Here is a 17,118-nt window from a genome sequence, read left to right as displayed (position 1 = left end):
CTGCGTGGTGGACCAGCGGTTAGCACTTGTATGACTTAAAAAAAAAAAAGACTATACAGTGAAGTGAAGGATTACAGTAAAAATTACAACAAATTCGGTTGAGGTTATATTTGTTTTTATTCCCCAAAACAGAATGTAACATCTGCAGTTTATCCATATGGAACAACACAGTTCCACCTAGAGGTGACTCGAGTGGACAGAAAACCACCCTGAAGATGATGAGATCAGAACAGAAGATGAACATGCATGACCAGGAAGAAGAAAACACAACGCCGGTAACATCAGCAAGATGAGCTGAGAGGAGTCTAGAAGAGCATGCTCTGCAGTGACTTGCGCACGGACGCCATTTCCTGTTGTTGCTGCCAGAGGATAAAGCGCAAGATGATTTCACGCAAGCGCGAGAACTCAACTCAACTTAACTCACGGTGTCCATGAGGATTTTCTTCTGCATGGCGGCCATCTCTTTTCTCAGTTCCTGCTGTGCCCGATGCAGGACGTCCTCTTGGCTCTTCTCCATCTCCTCCATGTTCTGTGCACGCCAAATGCCACCAATAAGCAAAAAAAAAAAAAAAAAAAACAGGAACAAAAACACTCTCTCGAACCATTTGAGTCCAACTCACTTCCTAGTTTTGAACTATTTCAGCGGTGTTGATACAAATGATTAAAGTTGCCGAGGGCGGGGAGGCGATCGAATGGCCTGAGAATGAAACGAGCTGGACGAATGCGAATGTTCCCGTTCACAGGCGTGTTTTGTCGCATTTTCTGGAAATATCCAATGGTGCCTTGGGATTTGAGCGCGCTTCTGACCCCCACCGACAGATGGCAGCAACGCAACATAAGACCACCATCACTTCACATTGACTTCTGTGCAGTGCAAGGGTTATAGGGTGTCCAACTTTCCAAAGATTTCACATTGCCGAAATAAGAAGGTGAAATCATAACAGGAAAAATGATTGTTGTTGTTTTGACCTTGACAAAGTTCTTGAAGAGCTCTTGCAAGGTCTCCACTTTCTGCTTCTGAAGAACTTTGCTCTGTTGGATCACCTTCTGCTGCTGGCGCATCAGATTCTGCACGCACGCACGCACACACGCGCCCAAACACACGCACACTCTGTGTCACATGGAATGCAGCGATGCAGGATATGGCCTTCAAATCCCATCTCCTGTTTTTATCCAGTTTTTCGCATTTACTGATAGAAAAATCAAAAGACAATGACAGTCAAAACAAGTTTTCTTCCCCCCGCATTAACTTGCATCAACTTACTAACTGAAAAAATATGCATCCATTTTCTTCTCAAATAATGTGATTTGTTTTCTCTCTTAGGGATAAAGGTCACTCATGTCAAAGCATGTTGGTAAACACAATCTTTAACAAATTCTTATCTTGATCATTGCATTTTAATCATGACATTATTTAAAAAATACATAGAATGTATTTTAGTGGACGACTGACCAATAGACACAGAGAATAAAAGAAAATAATTGAGAAGTATCGACCTAGATACAGATCGAATTGTTATTAGAGAGATGCACACCACTAATATACATGTATATGTGTGTGCATATGTATGTACATAACGTATTTTTTTTCCTTCCACGTCAGCCTCGGGGGCTCCATACTTTCAAGTACAGACGTCACAAAAGAAAAGGATATTTAAAAAAATCGCCTTGGCAAATGGCTAACTCATCAAATGTACAAAGTATAATTGCCCAGCGTGAGTTGTGTTCTGTGTGTGTGCGCACGTTGAGCTTCTCCTCCTGCTCCTCCACTTGCTGAACCTCCAGCTGCCACTGCTGCAGCACTGACGACAACTGCTGAGAGCACTCCTGAGTCATTTTCTGCCTGCGCACATGCACGCCACACCAGCACAACATAAGGCGCGAGGTAGAGCGCAAGACGCGTGTTGGATGATGCATGAGGTCATACACACGACCACGCACGCAGATCATCATACCTCTGCTTGTGGTAGTTGTTCCACAGTTGCTCCATTTTCTGCTGACCGCCGTTCATGTAAGTCTTGGTCAAACTCTCTAGACGCTTGCGCTTGTTGAACATCACCTTGTTGATGTCGGCTGCACTCTCGCACACACACACAAAGAAAATTTAATACGCGTACACAACACAGGCTGGAAGCACATGTAACATAATTATTATTGACAATAAATGCTAAAAGGTGTCCTCATTCAAAACAGTTCCCATAACTTAAGCCGTCAAAGTTGAGAATACGTACATATTTGTGTTTATGTTGCTACATGGATGGATATTAACATACAAATACACATTCGAGCTGTACAATATAATAATGCATATGGAAGATGACATATGAAACGTCTATTGTAGCATTTTATACTTTTTTCCGGAGAAAAGCACAATTTACGAAGGCCATTCAATACAGTAAGATGACTTACTGCCCCAAAAACAGACGGCCAATATATGTCTCAAACCTTTACAAAATGGCTAGTGAGAGCATATACTGTAACCCCTGAAAAATGTCATAGGTTCGATGCAAATACACCAGATATCTGCGGAAGGTGTGGAGAAGACAGGCGCATTCTTCCACTGTATATGGAGTTGTCTTACATGACTGGAATTCTGGAAGGACGTTAGGACAATGACACAATTTTACATGTAAATGTGGGACTGGAGCCCAATATTTTTGGCGGCAAATTTATTTCTTGCATATTTCTTTGGCACACTATTATTATTTGTACATCTGTTGTATTAACGTATACCATTCAAAAATCCATTGAATATATTGAGAAAAAAATGTTGGTTATTTAGGATAGTGTTTTCTTACCCCCAAAGCGCTCCAACATGTTGTGAACTTCACTCCTACACACAAACAATTTTCAATAGGCTACCTAGTAGCTTTAAGTCATGGGGAAAAAAATAATAATTAAAAAAAACTGAATGGGGAATAAATGAATTGAATTTTCTGACTACCCAACAGCAACTGCAGTGTCTTCATGTTTAAAGTTGGAAGCAGCTCTTTTCCTCAACGGAGCTTTGTCCTCACTTGGAGTTTTCTCTTCTGATGCTTTTTGGAAGAAGGGGGAAAAAAAAAAGAAAATGATTGACGTTAGCGGCGGTTAGCAAGAGCTAAAGCTAAATGCACATTTACCTTCTCCGAGGTCATCTTCTGAGCCGCAATGAAGCGCTTTCTTCTTGGCGATGGGAGAAAAGTCATAGACTTTATTAAGAGCTTCTTCCGAGAGCTTCTTCTTCATTCGTTTGCCAGCCGACATTTTCGTGGACTTTGCTCAGCTAGGCGGCTAACGTTAGCGGCGGCTAATGCCAAAATAGCGCGCGTAGCTAATGGCGGGGATAAAAGTGAATTGAACCTGCGATTAAAAAAAAAACAACAACAACAAAACTTTTTCTTGGTCGCTTTTGTCCGAACGCGCCGCTTAATCTCAAAGTTTGATGAAAAAAAAATAAGACTGGAGAACAGATTACAAAAACCAAGCCAAGCAACCTGTTCCCGCCAGAAGCTTCGAACAATACTGTTTTTTTTTAAAATTGGCTCACCCGGAAACGGCTAACAAGTGGAAAACAAAACTATCATAATCCTTTATTTTCTCTGAGCTTATTGGTCTAAATGTTATTTTATTTTTGTAATTATATTTCAAAACTCATTAAATTTGCTCATTTTCACAAACTGATGATATTACATACATACTTAAATCCCAATTTTATCTCAGTTGACTTTCTCATAACATTCTTTTGGTTGGTCAGTTTATTTTGATTGGATGATTTTTGACACACCAAGGATTTGTTTTGAAATACGGTGCTGTTATTTTGGCTTTTAAACTACATATGTTGTAAATGCTATTAATGCTGATGTAATTCTTATGTGATTCCAAAGTTCGGCTAGTTACAACCTTAACCTTCAATAATAACTGTAATATACAAAGTAATGTTTGTCACCACCTGGCTGTTCCTTTTATATATTCGGAGCTCCTAAATAAAATATTTTTAAATAAAGCATTTTTTTGTGTCACCTGCATAATAATACCATGGAAGCACACCACACAAAAATTCATTGACCAGATAAAACATTGAGGTGGCCGACTTGATGAATCAATTTTAATATGCGTAATTGGTTTAAGTAAGAGTGTAAAAAAATAATCGTCATAAATAAATCAGAAGAAATTAAGACATTATGGCACGAAACACTGTGTCATAAAAATGATGAAAAAAAAGAGTAGCAAAATGTAAAAAGTGTTTTCAATTGACACTAGTTGACTTGTCTGCTTGTCGTGTCGTCGTGGAAGCACAAAATGGCGGCTCAGATGTCAAACTTTTCTTCACAAATAAAATGTCCGTTCTCCTCATAGTCGTCACGCGTGACCACCATCTCCTCGTAGTCTGGATCGTTCGCCAGCAGCTTCCCTCCCTCCCACGCGTACGTGATGGGACTGTCGCAAAAGAAGAACAACATATGTCACTACACACACCACCCATCCATTATCTATACCGCTTGTCCTCACAAGGGTCGCAGGCGTGCTGCAGCCTATCCCAGCTGTTTTCGGGCAGTAGGCGGGGGGACACCCTGAATTGGTTGCCAGCCAATCGCAGGGCACACAGAGACAAACAAACATCCACACAAACACTCACATCACACCTGGGGCAATTTAGAGTGCCCAATCAACTTACCATGCATGTTTTTGGAATGTGGGAGGAAAGCGGAGTACCCGGAGAAAACCCACGCAGGCAGGGGGATAACATGCAAACTCCACACAGGGAGGCCGGAGCCGAGATCGAACGCACGACCTCTGAACTGTGAGGCGGACGTGCTAACCAGTCGACCAGCGAGCCGCCCACTACATTCGATTGCGCTTATTACTGTGTTCTCAAGTCCCTTTTTTGAAGGCGTCAGAAAAGATGTCAACACTGACTGCGCTTTCGTAAGCGAGCTCAACTCTTGTTTGCAGCCGTGTTGTCAGTGGAAGCGCAGCACTTCAGTGGGGACACACAAAAACAATTGAAAAACACAACATCTTCTGTCACGTGAACTTGAACGAAGCGTGTACGAGAGGTGCGACTCACTTGTCGGGCAGCGTGACCTTGACGGGAATGTGAGCGGGAACCAGAGAGCGAAGTTCAGCTTCCAGGCGCTCTCGGAAGCCCGGGAACAAAACGTTGCCTCCGGTCAGGATGATGTTGCCGTACATGTGAGGCTGCATGTCTGCTCACGCACACACGCACACACACACACACACACACACACACACACACACAAAGGTCGCTAACCACGCCATATGCTAAGCGGCTACCAGCATGTTGTGCTTGGAATTCGATTGGTCATGGAAACAATGAACATCGGCTTCATATGTGCTTATCGGCCCCCTTGACTAAATCCACATCGACGAGACCTTCGGACAGAGACTGGACCGAGTCCACAATGGCCTCGGGAACGCCCATCTCCTGGATGCCGATGTCGGAAGGGTGGAAGAGCATCTCGGGAACGGCGAAGCGCTCGTTGGCCAGCCTGAGGATCTGCTCGCCCGTCTTGTACTTGCCGCTCAGCACCACCTGGTCTGCCGGCTAGCGGACGGACAACGCAAACGGGAGATGACGGCCAAGGCCGACAGCGAGGCCGCGGCAGACAAGCCAGCTCGCTCACCTTACAGAAGCCTTTTTTGATGGCGCTGAAATCGGGAAGAACGTAGTCTCTCATCACCGTGTTGTCGTGACCCTTCAGCCTGGAAGCAGCCACGCGTTCACGTTGCCCTCCGCTTGCGACACTCTCGTAAGGTCAAACAAGGTCAAGGTCTTACTGTGCGATGGCCGTGTCCTTGTAGAAGTCCTGAGACACAAAGCACACGTCCTCCTTCACCTGGTTGATCACGTGGGTCTCGTCCATCACGTGCAGCTGCCTGCAAACACGCACGCACGCACACGCTCGGCTCGGCTCGGCTCGGATTCCCGGACGCGGGCGACGACGACGCGACTCGGTCGAGTTCCTCTGGCTGAGGCGGCCTTACCGATAGGAGATGATTTCTTTCAGGTGATTGGTCAGCAGCTTCCCTCCTACGCTGATCCTAAAAGGAGGACATCATCATCATCATCGCAATACAAACGATAAGTCACTCTAAAACAATTAGGAATCAACCAAAATGTCATCAAATGTGTACGAGTCCAAGTGGAAAAAAAAAAAAAAAAAAAAGAGCATTGTGTGTGTGTATGCAAGTTCCTGTGTTGTGAATGCATCGTGTGTGACATGAATGTTCTTCAGCTCACCGGTTGGAGTTAAAACTAAACAAACAACAAAAGGAATTGCACACCTTCAATTTCTAAATGCGACACGTACTTGGTTCTAGGAATATCGCAGGCTTGTTGCTACCAGTTAAAGGAAAACGCCATTAATGGGCTAGCAAAACTAGCATTAGAAGTTACAGGAGGTGTTTAGCTTCAAATAACTATACAAACCGTAGTAGCGCAATGAGACAGGTTATGTAATAGTCTCAGGCATATATACTTTCCAACCGGCCAAAAATGTTATATTAACTCATTCACTGACAGACATTTTCAGACCCTCTTTTTTTACCCTAATGTTCGCAAAAATTTTGAAAAAAATATCAAGAAATTCCTGGGATTCAATGGCTGGACTGTAAAAAGACAAATAAATATGTCCTTGGCAGTGAATGAGTTACTAACGTTCAAGCATGCCTTTCTTCTTGTGCTCTTTTTTTCCCATCTTAGAGTAAGCAACCATGGATGGCATGACACTGCACCTAAAAGCCAAGATGCGCACGGAAGGAACAGCTGATATTAATTTTCATTTAATGCAATGAGAGATCATTATTTTACTCTGGTTGCGCTGTCAATTTAAATTTTGGTAGTTACATAAATACAAAGTTTTGAAATCAATGAATCATCGTGTTTATTCATTGTGATTTCATTATCAATCGGAATAATCGTGATGATTAAACCCCCCCCCCCCCCCACCAACCCCCCCGCCCCCATAATCGCAGAGAAACTGTTTGCACGAGCTTGATTGGCGGAGACAATTTTGTCGCTGTCCAAGAAGTTGCTGCGTGCGCTCACCTGCGGATGGCGTCCTTCATTCTGCTGCCGCGGCAGTAGGGGGCGATGTGTGTGAAGGAGAAGCCGCTGTCCACCAGGAGGCAGCACAGCTGGTAAGGTTCCGCGCGGAAGTAGCGTCGTGCGCTCAGAGAACCCGCTGAGCGACAAAGAGCGCGAGTGCGGATGAGTCAACGTCGGGCTGGCGTCCGGGCGGCCCCGTTCCGCGCTCACCGTTGATCCTGAGAGCCGACTGGAAGCGGTACTCCTCGAACAGGATCTCGTTCATGGACTCCTGGATGGACGTGAAGTTGAAGTAAGGCTCGCTGATGACGATGCTGCTGTCCGCAAAGTCCACCTGCAGACAACGGCCGACATGACGCGAGCCGCCGAAGAAGACGTGCGGGACAAAGACGAGCGCGAGCGAGATCGGCCACCTTGAACATTTCTTTGCCAAATAAATGATCCCAAACTTTCCTCTGGACGTCCCAGTTGACCAGGTAACCCTGAGGAGGAAATAAGGCAAATATCAGAGTAGTAACGTGACAGGTGGCCTCCATCTTGGTGGAATTTTCCAGCAAACATGCAATGAGCGCTTCAAACACCTCAAAAATCCATCGCCACAAATACATTCGGGAAAAAAAAAAAACTATTCAGGACTAAAAACACATGAGCTCTTCCACCACCCTTCTAGCCCATAATTTTCAATTTGCGAGGAACTGACAATTGAGTCGGTGGAAAACTAACCAAGCAGATGAACAGGGGGCTGCTTTTTGGCATTCTTATTGCCCCCTTCCATCAACTGAAATCGCAGTCAAAGTACCCTCGGGCTCGCATTGCCAACATCACGTGACCAAACCTAGAAAACAGGTGAGCTGAGCTGTGACATTGGCAATGCGAGCACAAGGGCAGTTTGATTGCAATTCTAAGTTGATGGCAGAGGGGCGCTGCTGAAAAAGGTGGGGGATTTTTTTACTTAATTATTATTCCACCAACACAATATGCATTTTTTTTTCAATCGAAAAAACTGTTGTTGCTATGTTTGTCCACTTGGGGTCGCTACCTTTTGTTCCTGCAAAAATGAACATGGCCTGTTGAAATATTTGCAAAGTGTCAGTCAACATCTCCAGTTGAAAAGAAGTTACTTTTGTGGAAGCCTTTTCCCCCCCCCCACATACTGCCACAGCTTGGATGTATTTTACTGTAAACATTTCAAGCGCAGCTCCTTTTGGACAAGTTGCCACTTGGTTTTTTAGGCTGTGATGAGGCGGTCAAGATTTGCAATGGAGGCGCAAATCTGCGTCAACTGAAAATGAGTTCTCAAGCTGTACGTTACACATGTTGATGCGAAAAAAAATAAAAAGTAAAAGTAAAAATAAGGTTCATAACGTAGTTTTCCCAGGAATGTCAGATTTCTGAAATGTCTTGCAACAAGATAATCAATAAATGTGAATATCTTCCGAATGTTGACCTTCTGGAAGGGCAGGATGTAGAAGAGCGCCGAGGGGTCTTTGATCTCATCCAGCTGGTTGGCGGTGAACGTTTTCATCCGGGACGTCTTGGAGCGAAACTGGCAGTTGGGAATGACTCTGGAAAGGAAACACGGACAAACAGCTCACCATCCGTTTCATAGGCCGCTCCTGCAAAATCCCTATCCAATAGCTTTATAGATGTGCAACATATAAACGTTTAACGTTTTTGTTTAACCTTAGAGTCTAAGGTTAATGATTTTACATATATTGATTCATCCTTCCATCATCCGAACCGCTTATCCTCACATTTGATCAAAAAATGACATTCATATTCACATTTAAGGTTTTTTTTTCTTCTTTTTTCAAGCGGGAAGTCAATCCCCAAAAATGTCTTCATAAAAATATGTTCTATGCAGGCCCACTATATTCGAAAGATAGCATTCTGATTAACATTGCGTTTGTGGAATATGAGTTAAGCAGTAAAATCCATCGTTGTTATAGATTGTCTGGTTGTGTGTAGCAAGCTTTCCAATCACACCAGTCTTTCTTAAGTAGAATACAGATGAAAAAAGTGATGAAAGTCGGATTCAACACAAAAGGTCACGACCCCCGTAAACTTGGCATCAAGACGTCAGCCAGAAATTGCCGCATTATTTACCATTTTAAAGTCATAACTTTCACAATGTTCGCCTCGGCTAAAACGATATTTACATCACTCAATTTTTCTATAAAGGGTTGGTTGCATTTAGAGCCCTTATACTCTATAAAACCCCAATTTAAATGATGAATCGAGGGTTCCGCTCGCAGCCGTTTCGTTAGTAATATTCGAGGCAGAAATCATTCATCCGCACGTGTAACGGATGTTTGAAAGCGTTTCTGACAGCAAGGAGGGAAAAAAATGCTGGACAAAAGTGACGCGCTAACAGAAGCTAACCTGAAAAGACTCACCTGACTTGCTCCAAGCTGTATCCAATTTTTGCCGTATAGGCTCCGTTGTCCAACACTAAAGTGGCCATTTGAAGTCCGAAGTAAGGACTTAAAGCGTCATTTCACAAATTCAACTTTGCTCCTCAATCAGCGCATCGCAAAACAAAAGTTCCTGCGTTCATTTATGTCGCGTTTAGGCCACTTCCGCTTTTCTGTGGTTCTCTACGCTCATTGGCCCGTGCGTCAGCCAGTCAGAAGCGCCACATCAAGTCCCGCAACAAACTCGTCCGGACGGAAACACATCCAAAAACGCCCAAACGCTCGAAACACGGTCGTGGATTGCGTTGTTATAATTGTAGGGTTAGGGTTCATCCCAGGTATGTCTGCGCCCTTGCAGATGAAGCCAGAAGCCAGCCATCTTGTGTTGCCACTGTAACTGACAACTTCAGTTGGAATTTGGCAGAAAACATGCTGTCAGTGCGTGTTTTACGCCAGGAACCCTGTCCACGAGAGCCTCGCAGAATCAATGCCACTGTTTGCATCGACCATTCATCTGGAGTATATTATCTCAGTATGGCGAACAGTGAATTTTGTCCTGATGGGCTTTGCTTTCATTTCTTTGTTGATGGTTCTGACAACACAATACAGACAAATCTTTGAGTAGCACTCAGAGATACTGTATACCTTACAAGAGAAATTTGGCTCCCGCGGTCAATCGGACAGCGGCACGCCAGTCACGTGGCGTCTGTGTTGACTCGAGGTTGGTGTAGCTTGGCAAATTCACGCAAATGTCGTCACTTTGTTTTTATCAACACAAGAAGAAAAGCAGTGGAGATTTTAATAACATTTTAATGTCTGAAAAAAGTCAATAGTCATGAGGCACAACTTGAAGCCCGCGTGCCTCAAAAATATATACAAAGTGTCCATCCGCACGTCTTCCTGCTGTCAATCGTCCACAACGGCTACATGTGGGACACCGCTTCAGCTAGCCAAATTAAGTCCCCGCTTAGCATCTACATGACGGTGCCGACGTGCCGGGAGTGTGGGTCCGCGGCGAGCATGACGGCCCTCTGGTCCAGAAGGTCCCTCTCCCGGCCCAGCGCCGCCCTCTCCTGCTCCAGCAGAGCGCGCTCCCTCTCCAACGCTGCTCGTTCCCGCTCCAGCCACTCCCGCTCCGCCCGCACCGCCGCCCACTCCCGCTCCAGCGCCGCCTGCTCTCCCTCCAGCGCCGCCTGGTCCCCGCCGCTCCCCGCCGGGGACCCGGGGGCGTTCTCACCATCCCGGCCGACCGGGGCTGGGAGGGATGCGCCGCCGCACACCAGGCGACCCTCCATGGCATCATTCATCAGGTGGAACCACGGCCAGGAGGCGGCGCTCTCTGTCACGTTCTCCATGCCCGCGGGGGGGTACTTCAGGTCCTGTGTGTGTGTTGGGGGGGAAAATCACACGATGTCATCAGCACGACATCATTAGGAGGTGCCGTTGACATCATGAGGCGTACCTTGAACCTGCGCTTGAGATTGTCCCACTTTTTGGCCACCTGGTAGGTGGACACCTTCCCCTGGAGGTCCAGCTGCTGGATGATGGCCCTGACGCACAAACACAAATGAGATCGTGAACAGATCGCAAAGCCGGTGCACTTACTGGTGCAGTTCTAGTGAGTATAGGTTAGCCCCCATCGCAACCTTTTTGGGGTCCCGCACTCCCTGCATATTTCTGATAGCCTCACGAGATTTTTGGAGTTGATACTTGGTGTAAACGGTTTTAGAGACAACCTATCCCACAATGCATTTGGAAAAGATGTCAACAACCGCCTGTGCGTTGCGCCTGTCCAAAATTCATTTTTTTCTGTTTTCTGGCTGTTGTTTGATTTTTGGCATGAGACCAATTCCAGAAATATCTTGAATACAGGTCGAGCAACACACGACACGAACGAGTTAAAGAGTTATCGCCGTACAGTTAAAAGGAGCGCAAAACATGGAGCCCATAGATTTGTGTTAAGGTGATTTTTTTCCGCCACATGGTGGCATTAGTAGTTCATGTTGGTGACAGTAAGAGTAGTTTTCTTTTCAAATTAAGATAAAGTTAATTAGAACATGAAGCAACTTGTGGACTACCACATTGAAAACTACAAGGAGTCTTGTGTCTCCACAAACATATCTATCAGCATATTTATTATTGCAAAATTGTTTTTAAGTTTTATATTGATGTGCATTGTTATTAATGACGCCGTTTCCACCAAACAAGCCAGAAATAAAATTGACGAAGTTACATGAGTCTGCTGAATAAAATACGTCTCACGTGACTTGGATTCAAATCCAAGTAACAAGACGGGACTTTTGACTCGCAAAGGGGTTTGGGAGTGTCTGAGTTGCAATAAGCTAGCTCGCTGCCAACTACTAAGTGGCAGCCGAGCAAGTGCGTTCCCCTCGAAAAGCTGGGAAGAGGTGGTGGTGCTTCACCATCAGAATGGTTCCTCCACCATAGTGGCTCCTCTTGAAACACTACGTATATTGGCTGCAGGGCCGTCCAGTGCATTTCTAGAGGGGAATTCCTACGTGGACGTGTCTTCTTTGTCGCAAACTGAATGTGTGCGTAAAAAAAAAAAAAAGGACTTTAAAATCAACTGATTCATGTGCTAAATTTGACACCCCGACTTCAAACATTTTGATAATTGACTTATTGGCATTCCACCACAGCAATCGCGTCATTCACGGCTGAACAATAGTTTTCCCAAAGTCTTTTTCACTGAATTCATTCTTCAATGATTGCCAAATCCGACATCCAAGAAGAAGAAAGGGCAGAAGAAGGAGAAACCCGAGCTGCGGCGGCCTTCTTACTTCCAAGCAGCCTTGGCGGCGTTTCTCCTGCCGGTGAACAGAACCTCGTTGGCGGCTCTCAGGGTGATCAAGCGCCGAGTGTCCTGCTCGCTCACTGTCAAAAACAAATTGGGAAATTTGGCCACAAGCTTTTGGGAATATGGAAGGGAGGCAGAGTTCCTGCACAAAAACCACACAAGCACAGGTGGCTTTTCTGCAGGTGCTGTGGCAAATAAAAGCATACCTAATGACATCATTAGTGTCATGCCACAGCTTCAACCCAAACATATTTTTTTCAAGAATATGCAGGCCCACTAGTTGAAACGCGGCATTCCGATTAATATTGCATTGCGCTATGTTTTGCACGTTCTATAACGTACTTTTGGAACATTTGAGGAGTTGAGCTTTGCGATTTAAGTATCGGGATCCGTATCTGATCGGGGCAAAAGTGTATCGTTCCAGGCCTAATAATAATAATAATAATAATAATAATAATGATAACATACTTTTGTAGGAGAGCTCCGTAGGGGCGGCGCATTCCTCGCCGCTAACGTCGATGTAAGTGATGTTGGCCTCCGACCGGCAGAGTTCAGCGACCGCTCGACCGTCGATCATCTCGCAGACGGCCGTCTCTGCCGCCGGGACGTCGGCCAAGGGAGGGGAGCCCGAAACGGCGTCGTCCTCGCCAGTCCACACGGGCGCCACTTGGGCCCCTTTGCCCGCCAGCCGACCTTCCAGGGCGTCGCTCATCAGCTGGAACCACGGCCAGGATGCCACCCCGCCCTGGGGCTCCACCCCCCGAGGGGGGAACTTCAGGTCCTGGACCACACGCAACAGCGGACACTTCATTAGGAACGGGGGGCCGGGCGGTTAACGGAGTCGAGCGGGACGACAAAGAGGAAGTCAAATAGGAAGCCAAATCGACATTGGGGAAAAAAAGCGGCGGCAAACCAAGCCGGAAGTGAACTCAAGTGAAACGGGAAGCGGCGAAGGGAATGAAATCAAGCGGAAGTGAAGCGGGCAGCTGACGGAGGTGAGGTCACCTTGAACTTGGTCTTGAGGTTGTCCCACTTCTTGGCCACCTGGTCGGGCGTGATCTTTCCCGTCAGGCCCATCTCCTTCACGATGCCCCTGCACAAGAGCAGCGCAGGTCAGGTCAGAACGTAGGACGCTGGGGCCCGTGGCTCGCACGCTCGGCTCGGACCTCCAGGCGGGCTTGGCGCTGTTCCTGCGTCCCGTGAAGAGCGCCTCGTTGGCGGCTCGCAGCTCCACCAGTCTCCGGATGTCGTCTTCCGTCACTGGCCGCCAAACACGTCAATCAAACGTGACGGGAGCGACAAACGTAGCCACGAGGACCAAACGTCAAGGCGGCGGCGGCGGCGGCGGGCCTACGTTTGTAGCTGGAGTCGGACACGCCGCGCTGGAGGTCGCCCAGAGCCAAACAAGCGTTTTTGTCCTGGCCGCCGACCAGCATGTCAATCTCCGACTCGGTGAGGAACTCGGCCATCCCGGCGCGACTCCTGCGGGCTCGCTTCCTCGGCGCCGGCGTCAGCATCTCGCAGTCGTCGTCGTCCTCCTCCTCCTCCTCCTCGGTGACGGCGATGGGCTCTCGGGCGGGCGCGGCGCCGACCAGGCGGCCCTCCATGGCGTCATTCATGAGGTAGAACCACGGCCACGAGCCCGGGTTGGACTCCACGCCGGGCGGGGGAAACTTGAGCTCCTGACAGACGGGGAAAAAAACGTCGCCGTCTGCGCTCTTACGGCCTTTTCGCGTGGCGGAACGCTCACCTTGTACCGTCTCTTCAGGTTGTCCCACTTCTTGGCCAGCTGCTCGGTGCTCAGCTTGCCCTGAAGACCCAGCTCGTGAAGCACGGCCCTGCCGACGCACACCACTCGTGACATGGAGCACCGTCGGTGCGCGTGCGTCCGCGCGCGGTCACGTGAGCGCCTCACCTCCACGCCGGCTTGGCCGAGTTTCTCCGACCGGTAAAGATGGCCTCGTTGGCGGCGCGAACCTTGATGAGACGCTCCGTCTCCGCTTCAGACACTGATGAAAAAAAAAAAAAAAAAAAATCAAAACATTTAAATTTTCACAATTTTTTCCCCCCCAAATGATTTTATGAGAAGTCCTAAAGTTGTTCCGGCATGTCAGTTTACAGGAAAAAGAGATGCTGATATTTGAATGTCTCCGGGGGTTGAATGAATAAATAAATAAAAGTTGATTGTCAACACTTACGTTGCATCGAACTGCTTTCAGTGCAAATATGTACCAAAAAAAAAAAAAGACAATTACTTGATTGCCCCTGATTTCCAATCCCGTGATGGTATCGGGACAATGCCAGTTCTAAACTTGAGAAGACTGCACCAAACACGATGATGTCATCACATCTCACACACGATGACATTGGATATCGATAGGCCGGTTACCAGCAAGGCCGATTATTGGCGCCGATGTCCGGCACTTTGACACTGCTGCTGAACTGCCTGCACTTTTTTGTTGAGACTAAGTGAAAGATTACCAATTCAGTTCTAATCAAAATTTCATTCACGGAAGAAAACTTTTGGGAAGCTGTTGAGCTTTTCAATGAACTTTCTAAGACAAGTTGCTGAACCAGGGAGCTCCCACTTTACACTTTTGGTTAGAAGCAGAGTTGTATTACCGTAATCGAAATTTGAACAATTTGATCTACAACAACGTAGGCTCTATTTTTTTGTAATGTTTATTTTTTTTTTGCCTTTTATGTAAACTCCTGTGTGTTGTTTTATGGACCTGAGTCTGATGATAAAGTTTGAATTGAATTGAACATTAATATTTCCCTTTGAACAGCAAAGCAATATCGTGTACAAGTATCGATTAGCGGCCTCCTTGACTACTAATAATTGGTATCGCATGCGATGCTATCACAACAACATTGATCACCACGTACGCATGATGACATCATGGGTCGGCCTACTTTTGTAGGAGCTCTCGCTCATCCTCCTCCAGCCCATGGGAAGACCCTCGGCAGGCTCCACGGGCTCGGCGCCAGAGCCGTCCTCGTCGGCGCTCTCGGTGGCGACCGAGTCGTCCAACTCGGTCTTGATGAGGAACTCCAGGATGTCGTTGTCGTTGTCGCGCCGCTGCCTGTCGTCGGGCGCGCTCAGCACCATGTGGCTGTTGTGCAGGCGGCCGTGCATGGCGTCGTCCATCAGGCGGAACCACGGCCACGACTCGGCCGCGCCCCCCGGCGACTCCTGACCCGCCGATTGGTAGGGCTGCTTCAGGTCCTGCTCCGCGACACACAGAGTGAGGTCACGCCGCGTTAGCCGCTGACATCATCGCGGTCGTCCTCCCACCTTGTATTTGGTGCGAAGGTTATCCCACTTTTTGGCGATCTGCTCGGCTGTCAGCTTCCCCTGCAGGTTCAAAGCTCTCAAGATGGTGCTGGACAAGCAAAAACAGTCGAGAGTTCATATCGCATGCCATGCAACAAGTACACTGCCACAATATACTGTAGTGAGTTGGCCGTCGCGAGATGTAATGAGGAGAGGTGACCCCTTCAACGATGCCGCCAGCACGTCTTGAAAACAAGCAACGAGGACGCGCAAGGAAAGACATTGCGCCAATATTTCTGGTGGAAGTTTTAGTCAACTACGGCGGTGCCTTGAGATATGAGTTAGATTTGTCCCGTGACCATGCTCGCAATGCAACGGGCTCTCTCCGATACACTTGAATGCGAATGCCATTCATCCATTCTAGCCTCCCAAAGAAAACAACACAACAGTGGAAGTCAACCCAAAGTTTATCTTTACAATAATATAAACGGGATGATTTTCATTTCAAGATCAGTTGTGCGAGTTGCCAAATGGCTCCTTACGCCAAAGATGGGAAAGCAAATCCTAAATCAGGTCCCTCGTATCTCAAGGCAACCCGTGTGTGTGTGTGTGTGTGTGTGTGTGTGTGTGTGTGTGCGTACCTCCAGGCTCTCTTGGCGGAGTTTCTCTTTCCATTGAAGAGAAGTTCATTGGAGGCTCTGAACTCGATCAGCCGCCTGACGTCATCTTCGCTCACTGCAGAGGTCAAAGTTGAAAGGTGAGCATCTTAAGAAAGAAAGGACGGAGGTTAGGAAGGAAGTTAGGAAGGAAGGCTTGGCTCTTACTTTTGTACGCGTTCTCCGTCAAGTTGGGGCTGCAGGAATCCGTCGTCATCATCATCATCATCATCATCATCGTCGTCGTCAAGCCGCGCCAGACGGCCGCGTGGTGCCGGGGACTTACGCTAAGTGCTAAATGCTAAATGCCAAGTAGCCGCTTGGTTGTGGATCCAGTCCGTCCATCACCGAGTTGGTGCGCTCGCCCGGATCACACAGCCTAACCTCCGCTTGGACCTCCTTGTTCCTTCCTTCCTTCCGTCCGTCCTGCTAGCCTGCTAAGTGGCTAAAGCTTGGCAACGACCGTTCGTCGGAGCTGGCCGGTGGTGATTGTCAGCGGATCTGTATCCAGATCAGTCGGACGTCCTTCCAGAACTCGAGGCAACAGCGTGGACCCGCAAGGACGGAACAGGTCGAACCGAACGGACCTGTGAGCGCCGGTAGCTCCGAGGAGCGCTCGATTAGCGTCCGTGGAAGGAGGCCCTTCGTCACGTGACCGTTGGTGCCGTTGCGGGGCGGGCGGGGAATGTTCGTAGATTCCATGAACATTTCCCAGCATGCTTTGCAGCGCCTTTTTTTTTTTTTAATCACTGCAGTGAGCAAAGCTCGAGACTGCGATTCGTTTGCTTCTGCTGATTTGACTGATGACAAAGCAAAGGAACATTGCATTAATTACAATTATTTACAAAGAGCGCTGCAAGGAATGTTGTGAAGTGCGTGACGTCACCTTCGCTATAGGTGAC

The 17,118-nt window shown here is 47.3% G+C and overlaps 3 protein-coding genes across 6 annotated transcripts; all 3 read right to left on the bottom strand.

Moving 5' to 3' along the window:
- Nucleotides 1-98: 98 nt before the first annotated feature.
- On the bottom strand, nt 99-3,525 carry sycp3 (synaptonemal complex protein 3). The gene is made up of 8 exons (XM_086027698.1): nt 3,123-3,525; nt 2,945-3,038; nt 2,799-2,833; nt 1,956-2,073; nt 1,744-1,843; nt 970-1,068; nt 425-529; nt 99-359 (listed from the first exon to the last, which is right to left on the bottom strand). The coding sequence occupies exons 1-8, from the start codon at nt 3,244-3,246 to the stop codon at nt 306-308; spliced, it is 729 nt and encodes a 242-aa protein (XP_085883824.1). The 5' UTR covers nt 3,247-3,525; the 3' UTR covers nt 99-305.
- Nucleotides 3,526-4,059: 534 nt separating this feature from the next.
- actr6 (actin related protein 6) lies at nt 4,060-9,660 on the bottom strand. Its single transcript, XM_086027694.1, has 11 exons — nt 9,448-9,660; nt 8,499-8,616; nt 7,465-7,533; nt 7,262-7,385; nt 7,052-7,187; nt 5,989-6,045; nt 5,782-5,880; nt 5,628-5,706; nt 5,377-5,548; nt 5,051-5,189; nt 4,060-4,419 (listed from the first exon to the last, which is right to left on the bottom strand). The coding sequence occupies exons 1-11, from the start codon at nt 9,513-9,515 to the stop codon at nt 4,290-4,292; spliced, it is 1,191 nt and encodes a 396-aa protein (XP_085883820.1). The 5' UTR covers nt 9,516-9,660; the 3' UTR covers nt 4,060-4,289.
- Nucleotides 9,661-10,257: 597 nt separating this feature from the next.
- Nucleotides 10,258-16,907, bottom strand: LOC147149286 (uncharacterized). 4 transcript variants are annotated; one of them, XM_086027720.1, is made up of 13 exons: nt 16,385-16,907; nt 16,202-16,325; nt 15,582-15,669; nt 15,173-15,512; nt 14,199-14,292; nt 14,034-14,121; nt 13,638-13,965; nt 13,450-13,543; nt 13,289-13,376; nt 12,752-13,064; nt 12,267-12,360; nt 10,928-11,015; nt 10,258-10,844 (listed from the first exon to the last, which is right to left on the bottom strand). In XM_086027720.1, the coding sequence occupies exons 1-13, from the start codon at nt 16,452-16,454 to the stop codon at nt 10,440-10,442; spliced, it is 2,214 nt and encodes a 737-aa protein (XP_085883846.1). In that variant the 5' UTR covers nt 16,455-16,907; the 3' UTR covers nt 10,258-10,439. The 4 variants fall into 4 exon arrangements, with proteins under 4 accessions (XP_085883846.1, XP_085883847.1, XP_085883848.1 ...); XM_086027721.1 differs by having other exon boundaries at nt 15,200-15,512; XM_086027722.1 differs by having other exon boundaries at nt 16,202-16,295.
- Nucleotides 16,908-17,118: the final 211 nt, after the last annotated feature.

This window comes from Filicampus tigris, chromosome 4, assembly GCF_054856515.1.
Source record: "Filicampus tigris isolate MCC_2025a chromosome 4, RoL_Ftig_1.0, whole genome shotgun sequence".
Taxonomy (NCBI): Eukaryota; Metazoa; Chordata; class Actinopteri; order Syngnathiformes; family Syngnathidae; genus Filicampus; species Filicampus tigris.
Note: the sequence above shows the minus strand (reverse complement) of the source record. Positions and strands in the feature narration are given on the sequence as shown.